The sequence below is a fragment of the Lepidochelys kempii genome, chromosome 10 (assembly GCF_965140265.1).
Source record: "Lepidochelys kempii isolate rLepKem1 chromosome 10, rLepKem1.hap2, whole genome shotgun sequence".
Classification (NCBI taxonomy): domain Eukaryota; kingdom Metazoa; phylum Chordata; order Testudines; family Cheloniidae; genus Lepidochelys; species Lepidochelys kempii.
Window position 1 is genome coordinate 65,981,098 of NC_133265.1, and position 18,609 is coordinate 65,999,706.

At 40.7% G+C, this 18,609-nt stretch overlaps 1 protein-coding gene across 10 annotated transcripts in view; it reads right to left on the minus strand.

Moving 5' to 3' along the window:
* SLC30A4 (solute carrier family 30 member 4) overlaps positions 1–18,609 on the minus strand; it is a 32,384-nt gene that overhangs the window by 4,486 nt on the left and 9,289 nt on the right. For 4 of the 10 annotated variants that reach the window (XR_012154015.1, XM_073303986.1, XM_073303984.1 and 1 more), the window contains exons 3-7: positions 17,966–18,112; positions 4,922–5,075; positions 4,449–4,650; positions 4,060–4,165; positions 553–687 (exon numbers count right to left, since the gene is read on the minus strand). Coding sequence is in view for 9 of the 10 variants with exons in the window: in XM_073303986.1 (XP_073160087.1) it covers positions 553–687; positions 4,060–4,165; positions 4,449–4,650; positions 4,922–5,075; positions 17,966–18,112 (744 nt within the window). In the remaining variant the exon portion in view is untranslated. Of the gene's footprint in view, positions 1–552; positions 688–4,059; positions 4,166–4,448; positions 4,651–4,921; positions 5,076–12,030; positions 12,099–17,965; positions 18,113–18,609 lie in introns of those variants that run through there. The other 6 variants (XM_073303987.1, XM_073303989.1, XM_073303990.1 and 3 more) reach the window with 6 other exon arrangements.

The following is an 18,609-nucleotide window of genomic DNA, read 5'->3' on the forward strand; positions in this document are numbered from 1 at the left end:
ACTGCCCCATTATCGTGTGCCTTTAGGCCCTGATCCTGCACTCAGATCCTTAACGCTGATAAAATTAAGAATCTGACAGACAAAAAAGATCCAGATTTTTTGTCTATGCTTTCTGTGGACAATACAAAAATATCAGACTTGGGTGGGTAGCATGCAGCCCCTAGAGAGGTCTGTGTTGATTTTTTTATACAAAGGGTCTTATGTTGTTTTACCGCCTATGGTGGGAAAACTGTGTTTTTTGGTGAAAAAATCTGTGCAAAATCATCATTTTTTTCCTTTTTTAATGAATCTGATCAAACAGTATTTGCTCCTGATCTTTCCAGCAGTGCGTTTTCTTGCACAGCTCTCTATAATATACCCAGGATAGGAGAAGTTTTATATATTTTATAAGCAAGCCATTTTCTATGCAAAGTGTAGTTAAAAGCCTTGTTCCCAAAATGGATACTTCACAGCTCAATTTAATCAGAAGCATAAAGACAGAGTCAAAGTTCTTTCTGCAGCTAAGGCTTATCTATAGCTGTACCATTGTAGGTGTACTATGCAGTTACTTACCTAATTGCAAGTGGACTATGGCAGTAGTTTTTCCTGCAGTGAGAGACCAAACATTCAAATCTTCTATAGAAAAAACATCTTCAATTTTCATTAAGTCTTCTTTAATGCGGTCTACATTCAAATGCTTTGGAACCCCTACAGTATTAGAATGAGGGAAAATTAATTGTTTCTAATTAATACACACACTAATTTTCAAAGTAAAACATTATGAAAGGTCACAAGAAGACAAACAAATAGTTCTTGGAACATTTAAAGTGACTAGTGGTATCTAAGTTATCGGCGAAGAACATAGGAATTGCCACATTGAATCAGGACAGTAATCCTTCCAATCCAGTAACATAGGAACTGCACTATTGGCTCAGACCTCAGGCCATCCAGTCCAGAATCTTGTCTCCAAGAGTTGCCTGCACCAGATGCTTCACAGGAAAATGTAAGAAACCCCGCGGTAGACATCTATGGAATAGTCGGTCACCCCGACAGTCTCATTCTACCTCCTACTAGCTAGAGACTGGCTTAGATCTTGAAGCACATCCCTTCCAAAACTCATTTTTTGTGTTAACTCTCATTACTCTGGATATTCTTCTTCTCCATGTAACTGTCCCAACCGTTTCTGAATCCTTCATGTGACAGTGCTGTGTACCAGATACTTCAAAGGAAGGTGTAAAACCCCCTCATGGTGCACAATTATGTAATAACATCACTCTGGGGAGAGTTTCTTCTTAACCCAAGAAATCAGTGGATGTTTACATCTGGAAGCATGAGGATTGATATCACTTATAAATATTTATTCTAGCTAATGTAACTGCAGATATTATTCATGTAACTTTCTAATCCTTTTTTAAAAATCCTAATGTGTTCTTTGCCACAAGATCTTATTGAGACAGTGAGTTTCACAGGTTAATTATAAGTTGTATAAAAAGTATTTCCTTTTATCAGTTTTTGAAATTTGCTGCCTTTTAATTTCATCATGTCATGAGGGAAAAAAATAGAAGCACCTTCCTACACCAGTCACTAAATAATATATATACATCCAACATGCCACATATTAATAGCCTTTCTAAATACGCTTCACCTTTTTAACCTATTATGGAAGCTTTTTGATCACACTTTATATTAAGATTCCGTTCATAAATCATTTGTAAAGGTTAATAAATGATTTCTAACAGTCTATGAACATGTTACTAATCAGAAACTGGAAGTTTTGTCTCATGGAAAGTCCCGACATTTCAAAATTTTGTTTCTGTTCTGAATCAGAATGGAAAATCAAAATAAATACATGGAATGTATAAAATAAATACAAAAAAAATACATGGAATGAACGATTTCAAAAATTTTCAAACAGGAAATGTCAACATGAAAATTTTGGCATTTTTGATCAAAATGATTCAACACACTGAAACATTTTTTCCTCTTGAAATGACAATTTTTTCTTTTCCAATAACCCTTTAAATGAAAAAAAGTTTCAAATTCACATTTTGAAAGAAAAAGCATTGCTTCACTTCAAACCGTCAACTTGAAACAAATTCTTCAATATGATTCTCACAACTAGAAAATTTAAAAAATTGCCAGAATGAACTATTTCTCGGGAAAGCTTTCAATTTTGACAAAAATGACATTTTCCACTAGGAAATTTAACCAGCTCTACATGTTACAGACATGAGGAGTATATGTTATAGATGGCTTTAAGCACATCATTAGAAGGTGTTATAGATGATTATAAGACATGATTTACAAAAAACCTTTTGATCTGTTGCACTTTATAACAACCAATTTAACCATTTAGTAAAACATCTATTAATCGAGTATTAATACTTCATAAACTATAAACGGAAGCTTAATATAAAGTGTGACCAATTTTTCCATGGATCTCACTCATTTTTGTTCCTCTTCTCTGAACCTTTTCTATTTCTGCTCTCTTTTTGAAATAGGATGACAAATATTGAGCAATGTTTTCACTGATCTATTTCCATTGACTCCTCTGTCTTTCAATTCAAGGATTATAATTAATTGAGAACCCATCAACATATAAAAGTAATCTACTATTTTGTTGACACTCTCAAAAAAAATCTGATATACTAGAGAAACATGATATTCTTTTATACAAGATGTAGTTTTGTCCCTATCATGTTCATCTACTGTAGTTGGTTATAACTCTATATTTTTCTAATGCTATTTTTATATTTATATTTTCCCAACCAATAATCTTCTTACTATTAAAATAATCCCCATAGCCATCCCTAGCACCTTTTTAAAATATACATCTAATATAGCTATCCTCCAGTCTTCTGGTACAGTAGCTGATTTTAATTATATATATATATTTAGCAATGCAGCCACTCCTTGTCTATTTTCTTTGGCTAAATCTCAATGCCACTACCCTGGAACTAATTGAGACATCTTAATAATAGGCACAGTTCACCGTTTTTGCCCTCTCAATGAACCTTTTATTTTATTTATTTATTAAGGAAGAAAACACATTTGACGATCAAGATTGGTGAGGCCCTGTTCAGAGTTTTTGACTTGAAACCATAATTCAACAAAGCAGAGTGTCAGATACCCAGCAACTTTATGGCCATGTTTGCATTAGCCCTTTCTCCCTAATATTTCCTTCACTGATACCATAGTTGCATTTCCACAGTCGGACTGCTAGTTAAAACAATGCACTGGAGGCTGCTGGCATTTTAACCACCATGTTGTCTAGATCTGCTCCGCACAGGCTAAGACGACATAATAACTAAAAAGCAATGACCAAGCTACACCTGTGCTTCCACTGTTGCTACCACCAGTAGAAGTGCACCAATGGTGCAATAACAATGGTGGGAAATTTGAGGGGGGGAAAGATTAGTGTAGACACAGCCTGCGTGTACAGCTTTTTGACCCAGGTTTGTCTCTTTGTGTTTTGTAAGCATTTACTTTTCAAGTTAAAGTAAAATGCGGAGCCAGGTGCTTGGCTACAGCAGAGAAGCATATAGTACAGGATTGGGGCTGGAGGAGGGAACATGCATGGGTGCTGTAAACTTCACCTTTGCCTTCCAAATTCTGGGTAAGCTGTGTGCCAGGCATTTGTTATTTGGCATAAGTTAAAGTAGCCTGAAGACTGCTCTAAGTTATACCAGCTCCCAGTGACCCCAAAGGCTGAAACAACAGTGGGGAAAAGGGAAGCCACAGACATGCCCCCTATATAGCAGCAGGGAAGGCATAGGGGCCATTATGACACCTCTGTGCCACTAGTGATCCCCATACACTTGGGCAATCCTCTGATGGCTGGATAAGTTGGCTCTGTGACTAGGTTCTGCTTGTGGTGCCATGTAAATGGTTGTAACCCATCCAAGAATCTGGACCATGATGTCTGTGATCACTTATTCAATATGATTTAAATATACTTAGTGAACATTTTGTACAACAGAGAAATAACAAAGAATTAGCCATTACCACAAAATGTAACTTTCACTGCTAGCTGACATGTAAAATTAAAGAAAAGTATCACAGAATTTATACAGATCTTACCTTCCAGTATAATAACTCCTGTGTCCCGTATGATTCGGACTGTTGTAAAAACCACAAGTATTGAGAATATGTAAGTACATATAGGGTCAGCAATCTTGTATTCTGGCTGCAAGGTTCAGATTAAGAGTTTGTAAGGAAATAGGCTTCTAGTAAAGATTCAAAAAAGTCTTGGTCCAGTAAGATTCAACCACTTTTAGCTCTCACTTGATTTTATATTCTGTTGAAGACTATTTAGAAAATATGTGCATGGTACTCATTTTGGATGAATTTATATTACTAGAAAACAACAAACACTGAATATCTCTATATCTTATAAAAAAGGTCCTTTAATCTAGTATAGGGGTTAACATAAGAAAATCCACAGTCACAAAAGACTAGCAACGTCCTACCTTGAAACGTATGATGTATGCAGCTACAAGCACACCAATACTCTGTACCAAGTCCCCCAGGGCATGGACAAATGCTGCTCTCACTGCAAGGCTGCTGTGTCCCTGGCTATGCCCATGGGCTGTGTTAGGAGTGTTTGATGCAGGTACTTGGGAGTGTGAATGGGAATGAAGGTGACCTGACTGATTCAGTAAAAATCCCATTCTGAAAATGAAAGGAAAAGGAATAAGACTGACACGATTTTAAAATATTTCGACCAAAGGATGGAGAAAAATATTACATTCATTACTACTGCATGTCTCATTTTGTGAGCATGAAGAGACCCCAAAAAAACCCACTAGCGTACAAATAAAATTCCCAAGTGATTGAGACTGATTCAATAAAGATAAATATTACAAGCTGTGAATGAATTCATCTACATATCGTATTTTGTAAATGTATACAAGGAATATCAATGTAGAGAAACAAAGCTTACATCAAGTTTACTGCAACGCCAACAGCTGCTGTAATGAGCATTATATCTCCATTAATTTCATAGTCCATATGGATAGTTCTTTGAACAGCTTCATACAAGAACACCACCATTAGGATATATACCAGCAATACACTAACAAGGGCTGACAACACCTCTGCAAACAAAAAGGGAACAACATTACAAGAGTGACTTTTAGATCTACTATAGCCTATTTAAAATTTCATTTGTCGTTTTTTACAAGGCAATAATTGATTTTCAGTAGATTCTCATGCCTTAAAATATGTTGTGAATCAAGTCAAATTCAGAAGATACAGTCGACAAACAGGACAATTTGTGTTAATCAGATAATACACACTCTCGTATCAGCTTTGTTCCTGGAAATATATTTCCTCTGTTTAGGTCATTATTTCTAGGTGGGTTCAGGAGATTCCCAAGCTAACTGGAAGCTGTGCCTAATGCAGTCGCAGATAAAGGCCTGATCCAATGTGGCCAAAGCTAGGAGCTCTGAAACCATAAGACTGACCTGTTTGTAAACTAGACACAGTTACTTTTTAAATGTACACTATATCAATCTGAATATTTTGCATGAACTATTAATTGGTGCTGTATTGTTTTAAAGATGCACAGTTTTGTGCTTTAGACGGAGATGAAGACAAAAGAAGATAATAATCACTGCACCACACAATACAAAATGAGAATACATACTGGGAGCAAAACTCTTGAGAGGTGTGAGTATATATGATTTATTGTACAGTCTTGTTATAAAATGTTACCTAATCGCTAAACGAATCTTTTGTATTTGCTTTAATATGCTGTTACCTAACGGCTAATGAATCTCTACTTTTCCGAGAGTTAAGAGTATTGTTAACCTTGATTGTATTGCATTTTGGTATTGTAATTTTAAATAACTTGCACGGCCTACAGAGCCTGTATATGGGTGCTTTTCATTTATTCTAAATCAAAAGAAAATAAAAACGCGAATAAACATAGGAATCAAAGGGCCTGATTCTGCAGTGCCTGGCACCTTTTGTAATGATTTATGCCTGCACAAAGCAGGTGTAAAACACTGCCATTCTGATCTGGTGACATTATACTGCCGCTTTACAATAGTGTTCAAGACACACAAGATGCAAGAAAGTGGCGCATCAGGTCCCAATCCTAGACAACAAATATCATGCAAGACTTGAAGTAGCTCTTCCAACTTTTAAAATAAATTTGCTGTAATAAATATAAGTTACTGAAAGGCCCATTCCTTAGGGTTTGGGAACCCTTTAGAGATTTCTGTTTTATGCAAAATCACATCCCAAATATTGAGTGTGAGCAGCAGGGCTTGGTGCATAGGGCCTCAATGGGGACTAGGGAGGAAGGACTCAAAAGCTATCGAAGGCTGTAGCATAATTTAGGGACACAGTTCTTTCCTGTCTAAATTGTAAGATCAACTGGTTAACCATATTGGAGGACTACCATGCTGTAGGTGCATGCCCCAACATGTTTTTTTCAGTATAAGCAGGTTCTTGGAGCAAATCAACAATACAATAGCCAGCCCAAGTAGCCAGGCACTGGATGGATGTAGAGAGAAAAATCTCCTTGCACACTGAAGCTATGAAGTGTGTCTGCAGCCACTCCACAGAGACAGCTACAGTGGGTTCTGATGCATCTGTCTTCCCCAGGAAGGGAAGAGGATGGAAGGATCTATCCAATGGAGGAGTCCTCTCTGCATTCTGCCCCCTGCATTATGCCAAATAGGGTATCTGCATGCTCCTACACAGAGGAACCTCACTGGTGTAACCGCCTGGGGGACATCCACAGAGGAGGAGCAATTAGTGTGTAGGTAATGTAATTCAACTAGCCTATAAAAACCGGAGTCGAATGTGCATTTTATAAGATCCACATAGGCAGTTTCTTAGAATATCTGCACGTTACTGTAACTACAGCATGAAGAACTCAGTGAGAGAGGCTTATTCTTTTTTGTTGTTGTTTTTGTTCCTCCTGATTCCCTGATAACAAAGAAATTGTAAACAACCTATGTTACTTTGGCACCATCTATATGACAATTTTTCCCATATTAGGAAACAGGATTTAAAAATTGTTATTGAAAAATAATTGCTTGGTCTCAACAACAGCTGAACATTCTGAGCCCCATCCACACAGGTTTGCACCACCATACTAGCAAAACAGTTTTTACAGCCAAGTTAAACTGTTTCTTAAAAACTGGTGGAAACTGTGGGGGAGATGGACAATTTAACTCTAGCCAGGTTACATATTATTGGAAGCACAATTCGTTGGAATTTTGTTATAATTTTGTCCTCTTCCTTTTCATTTGTAATGTTATTACCTGCACACGGAGTTTGGACTGTCAGTAAACATAGCTTAATATTACACATAAAATAACTATGTTAAACAAACATTATTAAGGTTGCAAAGTGAAGCACTCAGAAGTTGGCGAATTAAGGTTGCCTGTGCAACCTTAAGTTGCCACCCTTATTTACATGCATTTTGATACAATCTTTAATGACAGGATCATATGCTATTTTTTTCCACGGGACCCTGCCTAATTCACTGCACAGGATGGATAGTGTTCAATTAATAATCAGCTATTCAATATTTTGTTTTCTCCTCATTGTTCAGTGTATGGCCCCAGGCTTTATTTACTGCAAAATATTCAGCCTGAGGCAGATCCCTGGCATGGAAAACAGGTCAAGTCTGGCAAAGTTTCATAAGTAACTGAAAACAGGGTCTTATAATGGGTAGTGTTGGGAAAATCTTAAGATATGGTGCCGCCAGACCAGCCTATAATGCATATAAATCTGCAGGACTGTATGCATGATTTGTATCATTATTATTTGTAATAATTAAAAATGTCATTCAGGACTGCTGATAAAATCTCATTGTCAGTTAATTACCAGAGCCTCTATCTTTCTGTATCAATTCCTCAAAGATCAGAGTTGATATTCATTTGTTCTCCGAGATGTAGAAGTATAGCTGTTATTTCCTTGTATTCCACACATGTTGCGATGAATTCTTTCAGAGCTGCAGCAAAATTCTATCCTCAGATGCATAATATACTCCAACAGTGTTGTTCTTTGCTGGCATTTGACAACCGCCTCAGTTCTCCCCATGTCTTAGATCTGTCAGCATGCGATGAAGTGGGCTGTAGCCACTGGTGAGCTGGAGCTGGTTCGCACCAGTTCATGTGAACCAGTTGTTAAATTTCGAAGCTGGTTTAGAACCGGTTGTTAAAGGGGTGGGCAAACTCCAGCCCGCTGGCCACATCTGGCAAGCGGGACTGTCCTGTCCGGCCCACCTGAGCTCTCAGCTAGGGAGGCTCCCCTGAGAATCCCTTTTTAATTTTTACTCACCCGGCGGCGCTCCGGGTCTTTGGCAGCACTTCGGTGGCAGGTTCTTCACTCGTTCCGGGTCTTCGGTGGCACTTTGGTGGCGGGTCCTTCAGTGCAGCCGAAGACCCGGAGCAACTGAAGGACCTGCTGCTGAAGTGCCCCCGAAGATCCAGAGCAAGTGAACAAACTGGTTCTTCAGCTTTTGGCAGCTCATCACTGGCTGTAGCCCACGAAAGCTTATGCTCTAATATATTTGTTAATCTCTAAGGTGCCACGAGTACTCCTGGTTTTTTTGCAGATACAAACTAACACAGCTGCTACTCTGAAGCATGTACAATGTTTCTTTGATGGCTGCAGAATGTATTGTTTCTACCAAGGAATTGTCCTCATTTTACTTATTCAACATGATTGTAAAAAGTGTGCTCTGTACAAGCTTTTGATGTTACCAGAATCACTTGGGCCGTAGGCTGAATTTTAAAATCGGGTTGGCAGGAAGAAACTCACACCAACACACTCAGCTGTTCAGTCTGTCACTGCCTGGATAAGAACCAGCATTATAAAGCTCTAACCAGGCACTGAGAGGCAGCCATCATGATCTGAGATGATGTCAGAAAGATACCCATCTTTAAAAAATCCTGGAGTTATCCATGCAATTTCAGGAGTTCTTTATGAAACAAATTATTCATGCTGATGTCCTTAAAACAACACAATTTCTTAGATTCGTCAGTCATGTGAAATGTTGGCATATGAATCACATTCCATTACCATACACCAGCAGACTACTTATTAGTTTTGTTTTAATTCAAAGCAATTTTCTCTGTAGCTGCCTGAAACCAGTGCTTTTCCTGGCAAAAGATTATAATGAAATCCCTTTCTTGCTGGCAATGTGAATTTGGTCTGTCTGCAATCCCTCATTTCTCATTAAATTAACCAAGCACTGTCTAAAGGGATCAATCAGTTCTGTAGCTATTGACATAATCTCACCAGCAATGGAGAGCTACCAAATTCTCTATCTATGATTAAACCAGTTAGTTGAAAAGAGACATCTCCACTTAAATCATGGTTAAACTGAAGTACTTTTGGTTTTAAAGGTGTAGTAACCCATTCCAAACTTGCATGTTCTGTCTATATTTCATCCCCATTTTTTCTAACCATTCTAGGATTCTGAGTTTATCCACTTACTTTTCATCGCTGCAAAGAGAATTAAGCCTAGGACACAACATACATTCCGCATTTAAATAGCGGTGAAATAGGTGATAGCAGTGCTAATTTCCTCTGAAATGCAAACAGATAATCAATAGTGCTAATGTGCTAGATGCTGCTGGAATCCTTTTACAAATGAAAATGCTCTCTCAAGTATTGGAAATTCAGAGTACTAAAAACTGTAGTTATAGAAATACAGTTAATTGTATTTGTAATGTTGCCAACATTAATATCTATATAGGTAACCTAAAAAATAAGTGCAGAGTGCATCAGTTTAAGAAGCCATGAGATATTTAATGCATATTCTCAGCTTTTTTGAAAAGGGTGCTTTCTATTCTGTACCAGAATCAGTGACGCTCGCTCTTTTTTGCTGAATTTTTATTATTCACTGCTCTCTCTATATAATATCTTTCATGAAATTCAGACTAATGGTGGGGTTAAATTATTTGATAACAAGGTTCTTAATGTAAAGACTTTTAGGAGAATGACAGGTTTCAGAGTAACAGCCGTGTTAGTCTGTATTTGCAAAAAGAAAAGGAGTACTTGTGGCACCTTAAAGACTAACCAATTTATTTGAGCATAAGCTTCCGTGAGCTATAGCTCACTTCATCCGATGCATACTGTGGAAACTGCAGAAGACATTATATACACAGAGACCATGAAACAATACCTCCTCCCACCCCACTCTCCTGCTGGTAATAGCTTATCTAAAGTAATCACTCTCCTTACAATGTGTATGATAATCAAGTTGGGCCATTTCCAGCACAAATCCAGGTTTGCTCACCCTCCGCCCGCCCCCCCCCCCTCCGCCACAAACTCACTCTCCTGCTAGTAATAGCCCATCCAAAGTGACCACTCTCTTTACAATGTGTATGATAATCAAGGTGGGCCATTTCCAGCACAAATCCAGGTTTTCTCACCCCCACCCCCCGTCCCCAAAACACACACACACAGACTCACTCTCCTGCTGGTAATAGCTCATCCAAACTGACCACTCTCCTTACAATAACAGGTTTCAGAGTAACAGCCCTGTTAGTCTATATTCACTTTGGATAAGCTATTACCAGCAGGAGAGTGAGTTTGTGTGTGTGGTATTTGGGAGAAAAAAAAAGGGGGGGGGGGTTTGAGAAAAACTGGATTTGTGCTGGAAATGGCCCACCTTGATTATCATACACATTGTAAAGAGAGTGGTCACTTTGGATGGGCTATTACCAGCAGGAGAGTGAGTTTGTGTGTGGGGGGGGTGGAGTAGGGGCGTTAGGGGACGAGAGCTGAGGAAGCGTTGTTCTAATTCAGCCATAAAAATGTTGGCATACTGTGGGGCCATGCGGGTACCCATAGCAGTGCCGCTGATCTGAAGGTATACATTGTCCCCAAATGTAAAATAGTTATGGGTAAGGACAAAGTCACAAAGTTCAGCCACCAGGTTAGCCGTGACATTATCGGGGATAGTGTTCTTGACGGCTTGTAGTCCATCTTTGTGTGGAATGTTGGTGTAGAGGGCTTCTACATCCATAGTGGCCAGGATGGTGTTATCAGGAAGATCACCGATGGACTGTAGTTTCCTCAGGAAGTCAGTGGTGTCTCGAAGGTAGCTGGGAGTGCTGGTAGCGTAGGGCCTGAGGAGGGAATCTACATAGCCAGACAATCCTGCTGTCAGGGTGCCAATGCCTGAGATGATGGGGCGCCCAGGATTTTCAGGTTTATGGATCTTAGGTAGTAGATAGAATATCCCAGGTCGGGGTTCCACGGCTAAACCTACAAGATCTCTCACGCCTAACGCCCCTACTCTACTTGCGCTATATTGATGACATCTTCATCATCTGGACCCATGGAAAAGAAGCCCTTGAGGAATTCCACCATGATTTCAACAATTTCCATCCCACCATCAACCTCAGCCTGGTCCAGTCCACACAAGAGATCCACTTCCTGGACACTACAGTGCTAATAAACAATGGTCACATAAACACCACCCTATACCGGAAACCTACTGACCGCTATTCCTACCTACATGCCTCCAGCTTTCACTCTGACTACACCACACGATCCATCGTCTACAGCCAAGCTCTGTGATACAACCGCATTTGCTCCAACCCCTTAGACAGAGACAAACACCTACAAGATCTCTATCAAGCATTCTTACAACTACAATACCCACCTGCGGAAGTGAAGAAACAGATTGATAGAGCCAGAAGAGTTCCCAGAAGTCACCTACTACAGGACAGGCCTAACAAAGAAAATAATAGAACGCCACTAGCCGTCACCTTCAGCCCCCAACTAAAACCCCTCCAACGCATTATTAAGGATCTACAACCTATCCTGAAGGATGACCCAACACTCTCACAAATCTTGGGAGACAGGCCAGTCCTTGCCTACAGACAGCCCCCAACCTGAAGCAAATACTCACCAACAACCACATACCACACAACAGAACCACTAACCCAGGAACCTATCCTTGCAACAAAGCCCATTGCCAACTGTGCCCACATATCTATTCAGGGGACACCATCACAGGGCCTAATAACATCAGCCACACTATCAGAGGCTTGTTCACCTGCACATCCACCAATGTGATATATGCCATCATGTGCCAGCAATGCCCCTCTGCCATGTACATTGGTCAAACTGGACAGTCTCTACGTAAAAGAATAAATGGACACAAATCAGATGTCAAGAATTAGAACATTCATAAACCAGTCGGAGAACACTTCAATCTCTCTGGTCATGCAATCACAGACATGAAGGTCGCTATCTTAAAACAAAAAAACTTCAAATCCAGACTCCAGCGAGAAACTGTTGAATTGGAATTCATTTGCAAATTGGATACTATTAATTTAGGCTTAAATAGAGACTGGGAGTGGCTAAGTCATTATGCAAGGTAGCCTGTTTCCCCTTGTTTTTTCCTACCCCCACTCACCCCCCCGCAGATGTTCTGGTTAAACTTGGATTTATGCTGGAAATGGCCCACCTTGATTATCATACACATTGTAAGGAGAAAGAAAAGGAGTACTTGTGGCACCTTAGAGACTAACCAATTTATCTGAGCATAAGCTTTCGTGAGCTACAGCTCACTTCATCGGATGCATACTGTGGAAACTGCAGAAGACATTATATACACGGAGACCATGAAACAATACCTCCTCCCACCCCACTCTCTTGCTGGTAATAGCCTATCTAAACTGATCACTCTCCTTACAATAACAGGTTTCAGAATAACAGCCGTGTTAGTCTGTATTCGCAGAAAGAAAAGGAGGACTTGTGGTACCTTAGAGACTAACCAATTTATTTGAGCATGAGCTTTCGTGAGCTACAGCTCACTAGTACTCCTTTTCTTTTTTCTCCTTACAATGTGTACGATAATCAAGTTGGGCCATTTCCAGCACAAATCCAGGTTTTCTCACCCTCCCCCCCCCACAAACTCACTCTCCTGCTGGTAATAGTTCATCCAAACTGACCACTCTCCTTACAATAACAGGTTTCAGAGTAACAGCCGTGTTAGTCTGTATTCACTTTGGATAAGCTATTACCAGCAGGAGAGTGAGTTTGTGTGTGTGGTATTGGGGGGGGGGGAAAGGAGGGGGTGAGAAAAACTGGATTTGTGCTGGAAATGGCCCACCTTGATTATCATACACATTGTAAAGAGAGTGGTCACTTTGGATGGGCTATTACCAGCAGAAGAGTGAGTTTGTGGGGGGGGGGAGGGTGAGAAAACCTGGATTTGTGCTGGAAATGGCCCAACTTGATTATCATACACATTATAAGGAGAGTGATCACTTTAGATAAGCTATTACCAGCAGGACAGTGGGGTGGGAGGGGGTATTGTTTCATGGTCTCTGTGTATATAATGTCTTCTACACTTTCCACAGTATGCATCGGATGAAGTGAGCTGTAGCTCACGAAAGCTCATGCTCAAATAAATTGGTTAGTCTCTAAGGTGCCACAAGTACTCCTTTTCTTTTTAAGAGAATGTGTCGTGAAGAGCTGGGGAATCTCTTGTTCCATTACCAGCTGTACAACTGGTTTGTGTGGCACTGGGCCCTTAGGCCAGAATGATCAAATTTGGGTGCCTCAGATTAAGCAAGTAAATCCTTGTATATGTTAACCTCTTACGTGTCCCCAGCAGTAAAATGAAAACTATACTTAGATCGCTCACAGAGGTACTGTGAGGCTCCTTGAATTAATGTTTGTAAAGTGCTTTGAAATCCTTGAATGAGAAGCATTAGAAAGTAGAATAATTGAGTTAGAGCCAGCTAAGCTCCCATGGAAAAGCTGTGGAAAAATCCCTGAGCCACAATTGTTCTTCCTCTACTTAAACTCTCAAATATTTGTTGCTAGTGTAAAAAAAACCCAATGAGATGCAAGTCTCCTGCTGAGCCCAGAGCAATCTTAGTGAAAGTTTCCAGGACTGTCAAATATTTTCAAGAAAACGGTTAAAAAAAATAGCTTCCAATTTTTTTTTTTAATGAACTTCTCTGATCCTTCATTTTTGTCTTAGGTTGGTCTCAGGTCACTTCATTTCTATATACACATTAGTTTTTGAGCTCTACATGCATACAAAAACCTCTGAAAAAATTTTACTTTTTTAAAAAATGAGGCTTAATAACTCAAAACAGTACCCAAGAGACTTCTGTGTGTATTCATATTGCCCAAAGAGTGCTCTGGGGCAAACCTGAAAGGTCATGTTTCAGTGTAAAGGTAACTCATACAACAAAATTAAAAACTCTTGAAAGAAATGATTCTAATGGAAATGCTGGCAGATCCTTTCTTGTTAGAGCCCCAATGAGCCTTGCTACTGTATAGTATTACGCAGTATTGCTTGAGTGACTAATTAATGGTCGAGGGTTGTAGGGTTAGGTGATGAAGCTAATGAATCTGCTACCTACTGCTATAAAATCTGAAATATGAATTGTAAACTTCATTACATTATGTAAGTACTGAGCTAAAATAGACTTTGGAATTCATTGCAAAAGCATGTATTTTAAACCACAGTAAAGCAGAAATAGTAAAGCCTGATATTTCATAAAGCATAAAAAGCTAACGTTCCTGTTAAAATGTTTACAATTCAAGACCTGCAATCACACATTATTAATTAATACAGTTACAACATAAAAAGCACTTTTCATCTTCACAGTTATATACAACCATGAACTAATTAATCCTCCCAACACCTGAGGTTGGTAAATAATTCTTATACTTTATAGAGGCCTAAAATAGGAAGAGGTGAAGTAATTTTCTCAATACCACAGAAAGAATCATACCAGAGTCAGAATAAGAACTCAAGAATATGTAGCACATACTAGGGCAAATGTTTCCTTTCCCCTTTGTGGTACTGGAAGGTCCTCAACACACCAGAACTGCTGCTGCACAGGGAAATAAAAGTTGTATAGGAAAACCCATGCACACAGCAAAGTTCTCTGTGATGCTTCTCTCCCCAGTAGCATGGAGTAGAGGAAAGATAGTATTGTGGTTAAGGCATTGGACTAGGTTGCCAACTTTCTAATCGGACAAAACTGAACACTCTTGCCCCACCCCCTGCCCCACCACTTCCCAGAGGCCCAGCCCCTGCCCTCCCCTTCTCTGAGGCCCCGTCCCCACTCTCCCCCCACCTTTTCTCACTTTCACCAGGCTGGGGCAGGGGGTGGGGGTGAGGGCTCCAGCTGAGGGTGCAGGCTCTGGGGTGGGGCCAGAAATGAGGGGTTCAGGATGGAGGAGGGGGCTCAGGGATGGGGCAGGGGTTGGAGTGCAGGGAGGGTGCAGGCTTTGGCTGGGGGGTGTGGGCTCTTGGGGTGGGGCCAGGGATGAGGGGTTTGAGGTGTGAGGGGGCTCCAGGAGGGAGTTTGGGTACAGGAGGGGGCTCAGAGCTGGGGCAGGAGGTTGGGGTGTGGGATGGGGTTCAGGGTGCGGGCTCTGGGAGGGAGTTTGGGTGTAGGAAGGGGCTCAGGGCTGGGGCAGAGGGTTCGGGGTGTGGGCTCTAGCCAGGCAGCACTTACCTCAGGCAGCTCCCAGAAGCAACCGGGATCTCCTAGGCAGAGGGGCCAGCAGGCTCTGTGCGCTATCCACTCCTGCAAACACCATCTCCACAGCTCCCATTGGCCGCAGTTCTCTGCCAATGGAAGCTGCGGAACCAGTGCTGGCGGCAGGGGCAGCACGTGGAGTCCCCATGGCTGCCCCTGAGCCTAGGAACCGGATGTGCTGGCTGCTTCTGGGAGCTGCACGGAGCCAGGGCAGGCAGGGAACCTGCCTTAACCCCACTGTGCCACCAACTGGACTTTTACTGGCCTGGTCAGCAGTGCTGATCAGAGCAGCCAGGGTCCTTTTTCGACCGGGCGTTCCGATCAAAAACCGGACACCTGGCAAGACTACACTGGACTGAGACCCAGCTCTGCCACAGACTTCCTGTGTGATCTTGGGCAAGTCATTTAATCTCTCTGTGTATCACTTCCTCCTCTGTAGAACAGGTCAACACTTCCTTTCTCACACTCTTTTTGTGTGCCTTCTGCATTTAGGGCTAGATTGTGGTGACTATCACTCACACTGAGTGGTACCTTATTTCTAAAGGAACCCTCTAAAGTCAATAGAACTACTTGTGAAGTAAGGTACTACTCAGCATAAGTAAGTCTGGCCCACTGATTGTAAGCACTTTGGGATGGTGATTGTGTGTATGTACCACACCAAGCACGTGGGGTTCCTCCAGGTGCTCTACTGTTCTTGTAAAGAGCTGGAAATGGCCCACTTTGATTATCGCTACAAAAGGTTCCCCCCCACACACCCTGCTCTCCTGCTGGTAATAGCTCACCTTTCCTGGTCATTCTTGTTACAGTCTGTATGGTAACACCCATTGTTTCATGTTCTCTGTGTATATAAAATCTCCCCACTGTATTTTCCACTGAATGCATCCGATGAAGTGAGCTGTTGCTCACGAAAGCTTATGCTCTAATAAATTTGTTAGTCTCTAAGGTGCCACAAGTACTCCTTTTCTTTTTGTGAATACAGACTAACATGGCTGCTACTCTGAAACCTGTAATACAGATAACATTGATATAATGATAGGGGTTGTGGTGAGCCAGAGAAGCGGTCTATTTGGCTCAATAGATTTCATCATCTTAAACTTAATCTTTCAAAACTGAGGGGTGCACAGGGGTCCTAGTTGCTTGGACAGCTAATATTACTACGGACAATGGAGTGGCTGCACATCTACACTGAGCCTCATCACTGGCTTGTAGGAGGAATTTCCTGTCCTACCTTGTTAGATTCCTTAGGCAAGGCCCATATCCTGGGAGCAACAAGCAGCATTTAGATTATAATCTGTAAAATCACCCACTCATCAGAACCTACTTGACAGAAAGCCAAATAAACTTTCATTCCTAAGAGATAAGTCAAGCACTAAAAACTTAACTCTGAATTTGCCAGATCCTTAAATTGGGTTAGCTAACCCAGATTCCAACAGTAGCAAAGACATAACAACTCAGCTTTTACCTTGTGTTAACAGCTCAAATTCAACTCTAGGCTCTTCTACTGGCTTTAACTTGAGCTGCTCACCCAAGTTAAAAATTGCCTTATCTTTGCTGCAATTTTACCCTGAGTCAGCTAACAGGGGTTAGTTACCCCAAGTTAAGAACACATTCTTTGCAGTAAGAAAAGGAGTACTAGTGGCACCTTAGAGACTAACCAATTTATTTGAGCATAAGCTTTCGTGAGCTACAGCTCACTTCATCGGATCAGTGCAGACCTAACTGAAGGCTTTATACATCAGTGCTGGTCTTTCTGTAGCTATATATGTTCAACATACTCTCTGTAGATAAGTCTTTAGATTGGAAGATTCTTATTCAGGTGATGATGAATCACTATGCTGAATTATTTGCAAGGAAAAGGCTGTACTTTTCCTACATAATTTAACATGAAGTAATCACTGTGACATGAGTTTCCTAAATAGGCCTCTAATGCACAGTTATTAAAAAGATACTACCAACAGAAATGGCGCCTTCTGAATGCTCAGCAAAGTAATAAAGAAAAAAAAGACATGCCTGCCACTTTGGGTATTTTATTAAACTTTTCAGTGATGTTAGTTCTCATGAAAGGCTACGGTCTGACAGCCAAGAAGAACATAGTCTCCTATTTGGCCACACAAATAGATACAGCACAGGTAGGAGCATTGGAACCTCTTCCAGGAAGGGGTATGAATGTAACACAACCTCGGTCTGGGGAGACCATGTCAAATCCTGGGCCCCAGTCTGTCACTTTTGTGCCACTCTGCCTAGGGAAATTCCCAGGTGTCATAAAGCCAGCATTGCCAGCTGTCTGCCACCTGCTATGGACAGAGCATTGTAAAGGGCCCTTCACGTAAATGAGAATCAGGCCCCTAAAATATAAAGCTATTTCTAGATTTACATAACCTCATTTCTGATAGTTATTTAATGCTCTACACTACATCTCTGCAGTCAAACTTTCCTTATAGTTATCATTTACAACACTGCTATAACAGTAAACTCTGGCAGCTACGTACCTAAGCGGTGAAATCCAAAGGTGAACTTTTTTGTGGGAGATTTTGCAGAGAGCCACAAAGCAAGCAGAGTCAAAAGAATACCACTGAGGTCAGTTAGCATATGAAGTGCATCCATCATGATGGCTAGACTATTAGCAACATATCCACCTGAAATGAAATTGGAAAAGTTAGGGCATGTGATATGAACCACTCTGCAAAACATCCTTTGGGTGTAGTTTACAACAAAGTGCATTCAGAATGGTACATTGAGCAAGTAATGAAGTGTGGTGATGGAGCTGGTGGTTTTTCGCATTGCAATCAATGTGCCATGCTATTTCTTAAAGCTACCATGGTGATAAATACAGTATAAATACTTAAACAGATTAGGTAAGTGGAAAAGGCTCAGTCCTCCAAGCTTTACTGACACAAGTGGTCTCACTGAAGTCAGTGAGACCACTTGCTTGAATAAGGTTCTGCAGGATCAGGCCTAAAGTAGCTTAGTGTCTTTTTTCTTTGTTATTTTGTGTGTGTTTAATCAGCTGATTAATTTATTAAGCCAAGACTGAAAAGTTTTTTGACATTTTGAAACATGGGCTGAGCTCCAATGACTAAATGGCAAAGAAATTCAGCCTGTCCTCCTTTTTTTACCATTAAATCTTAAGCCT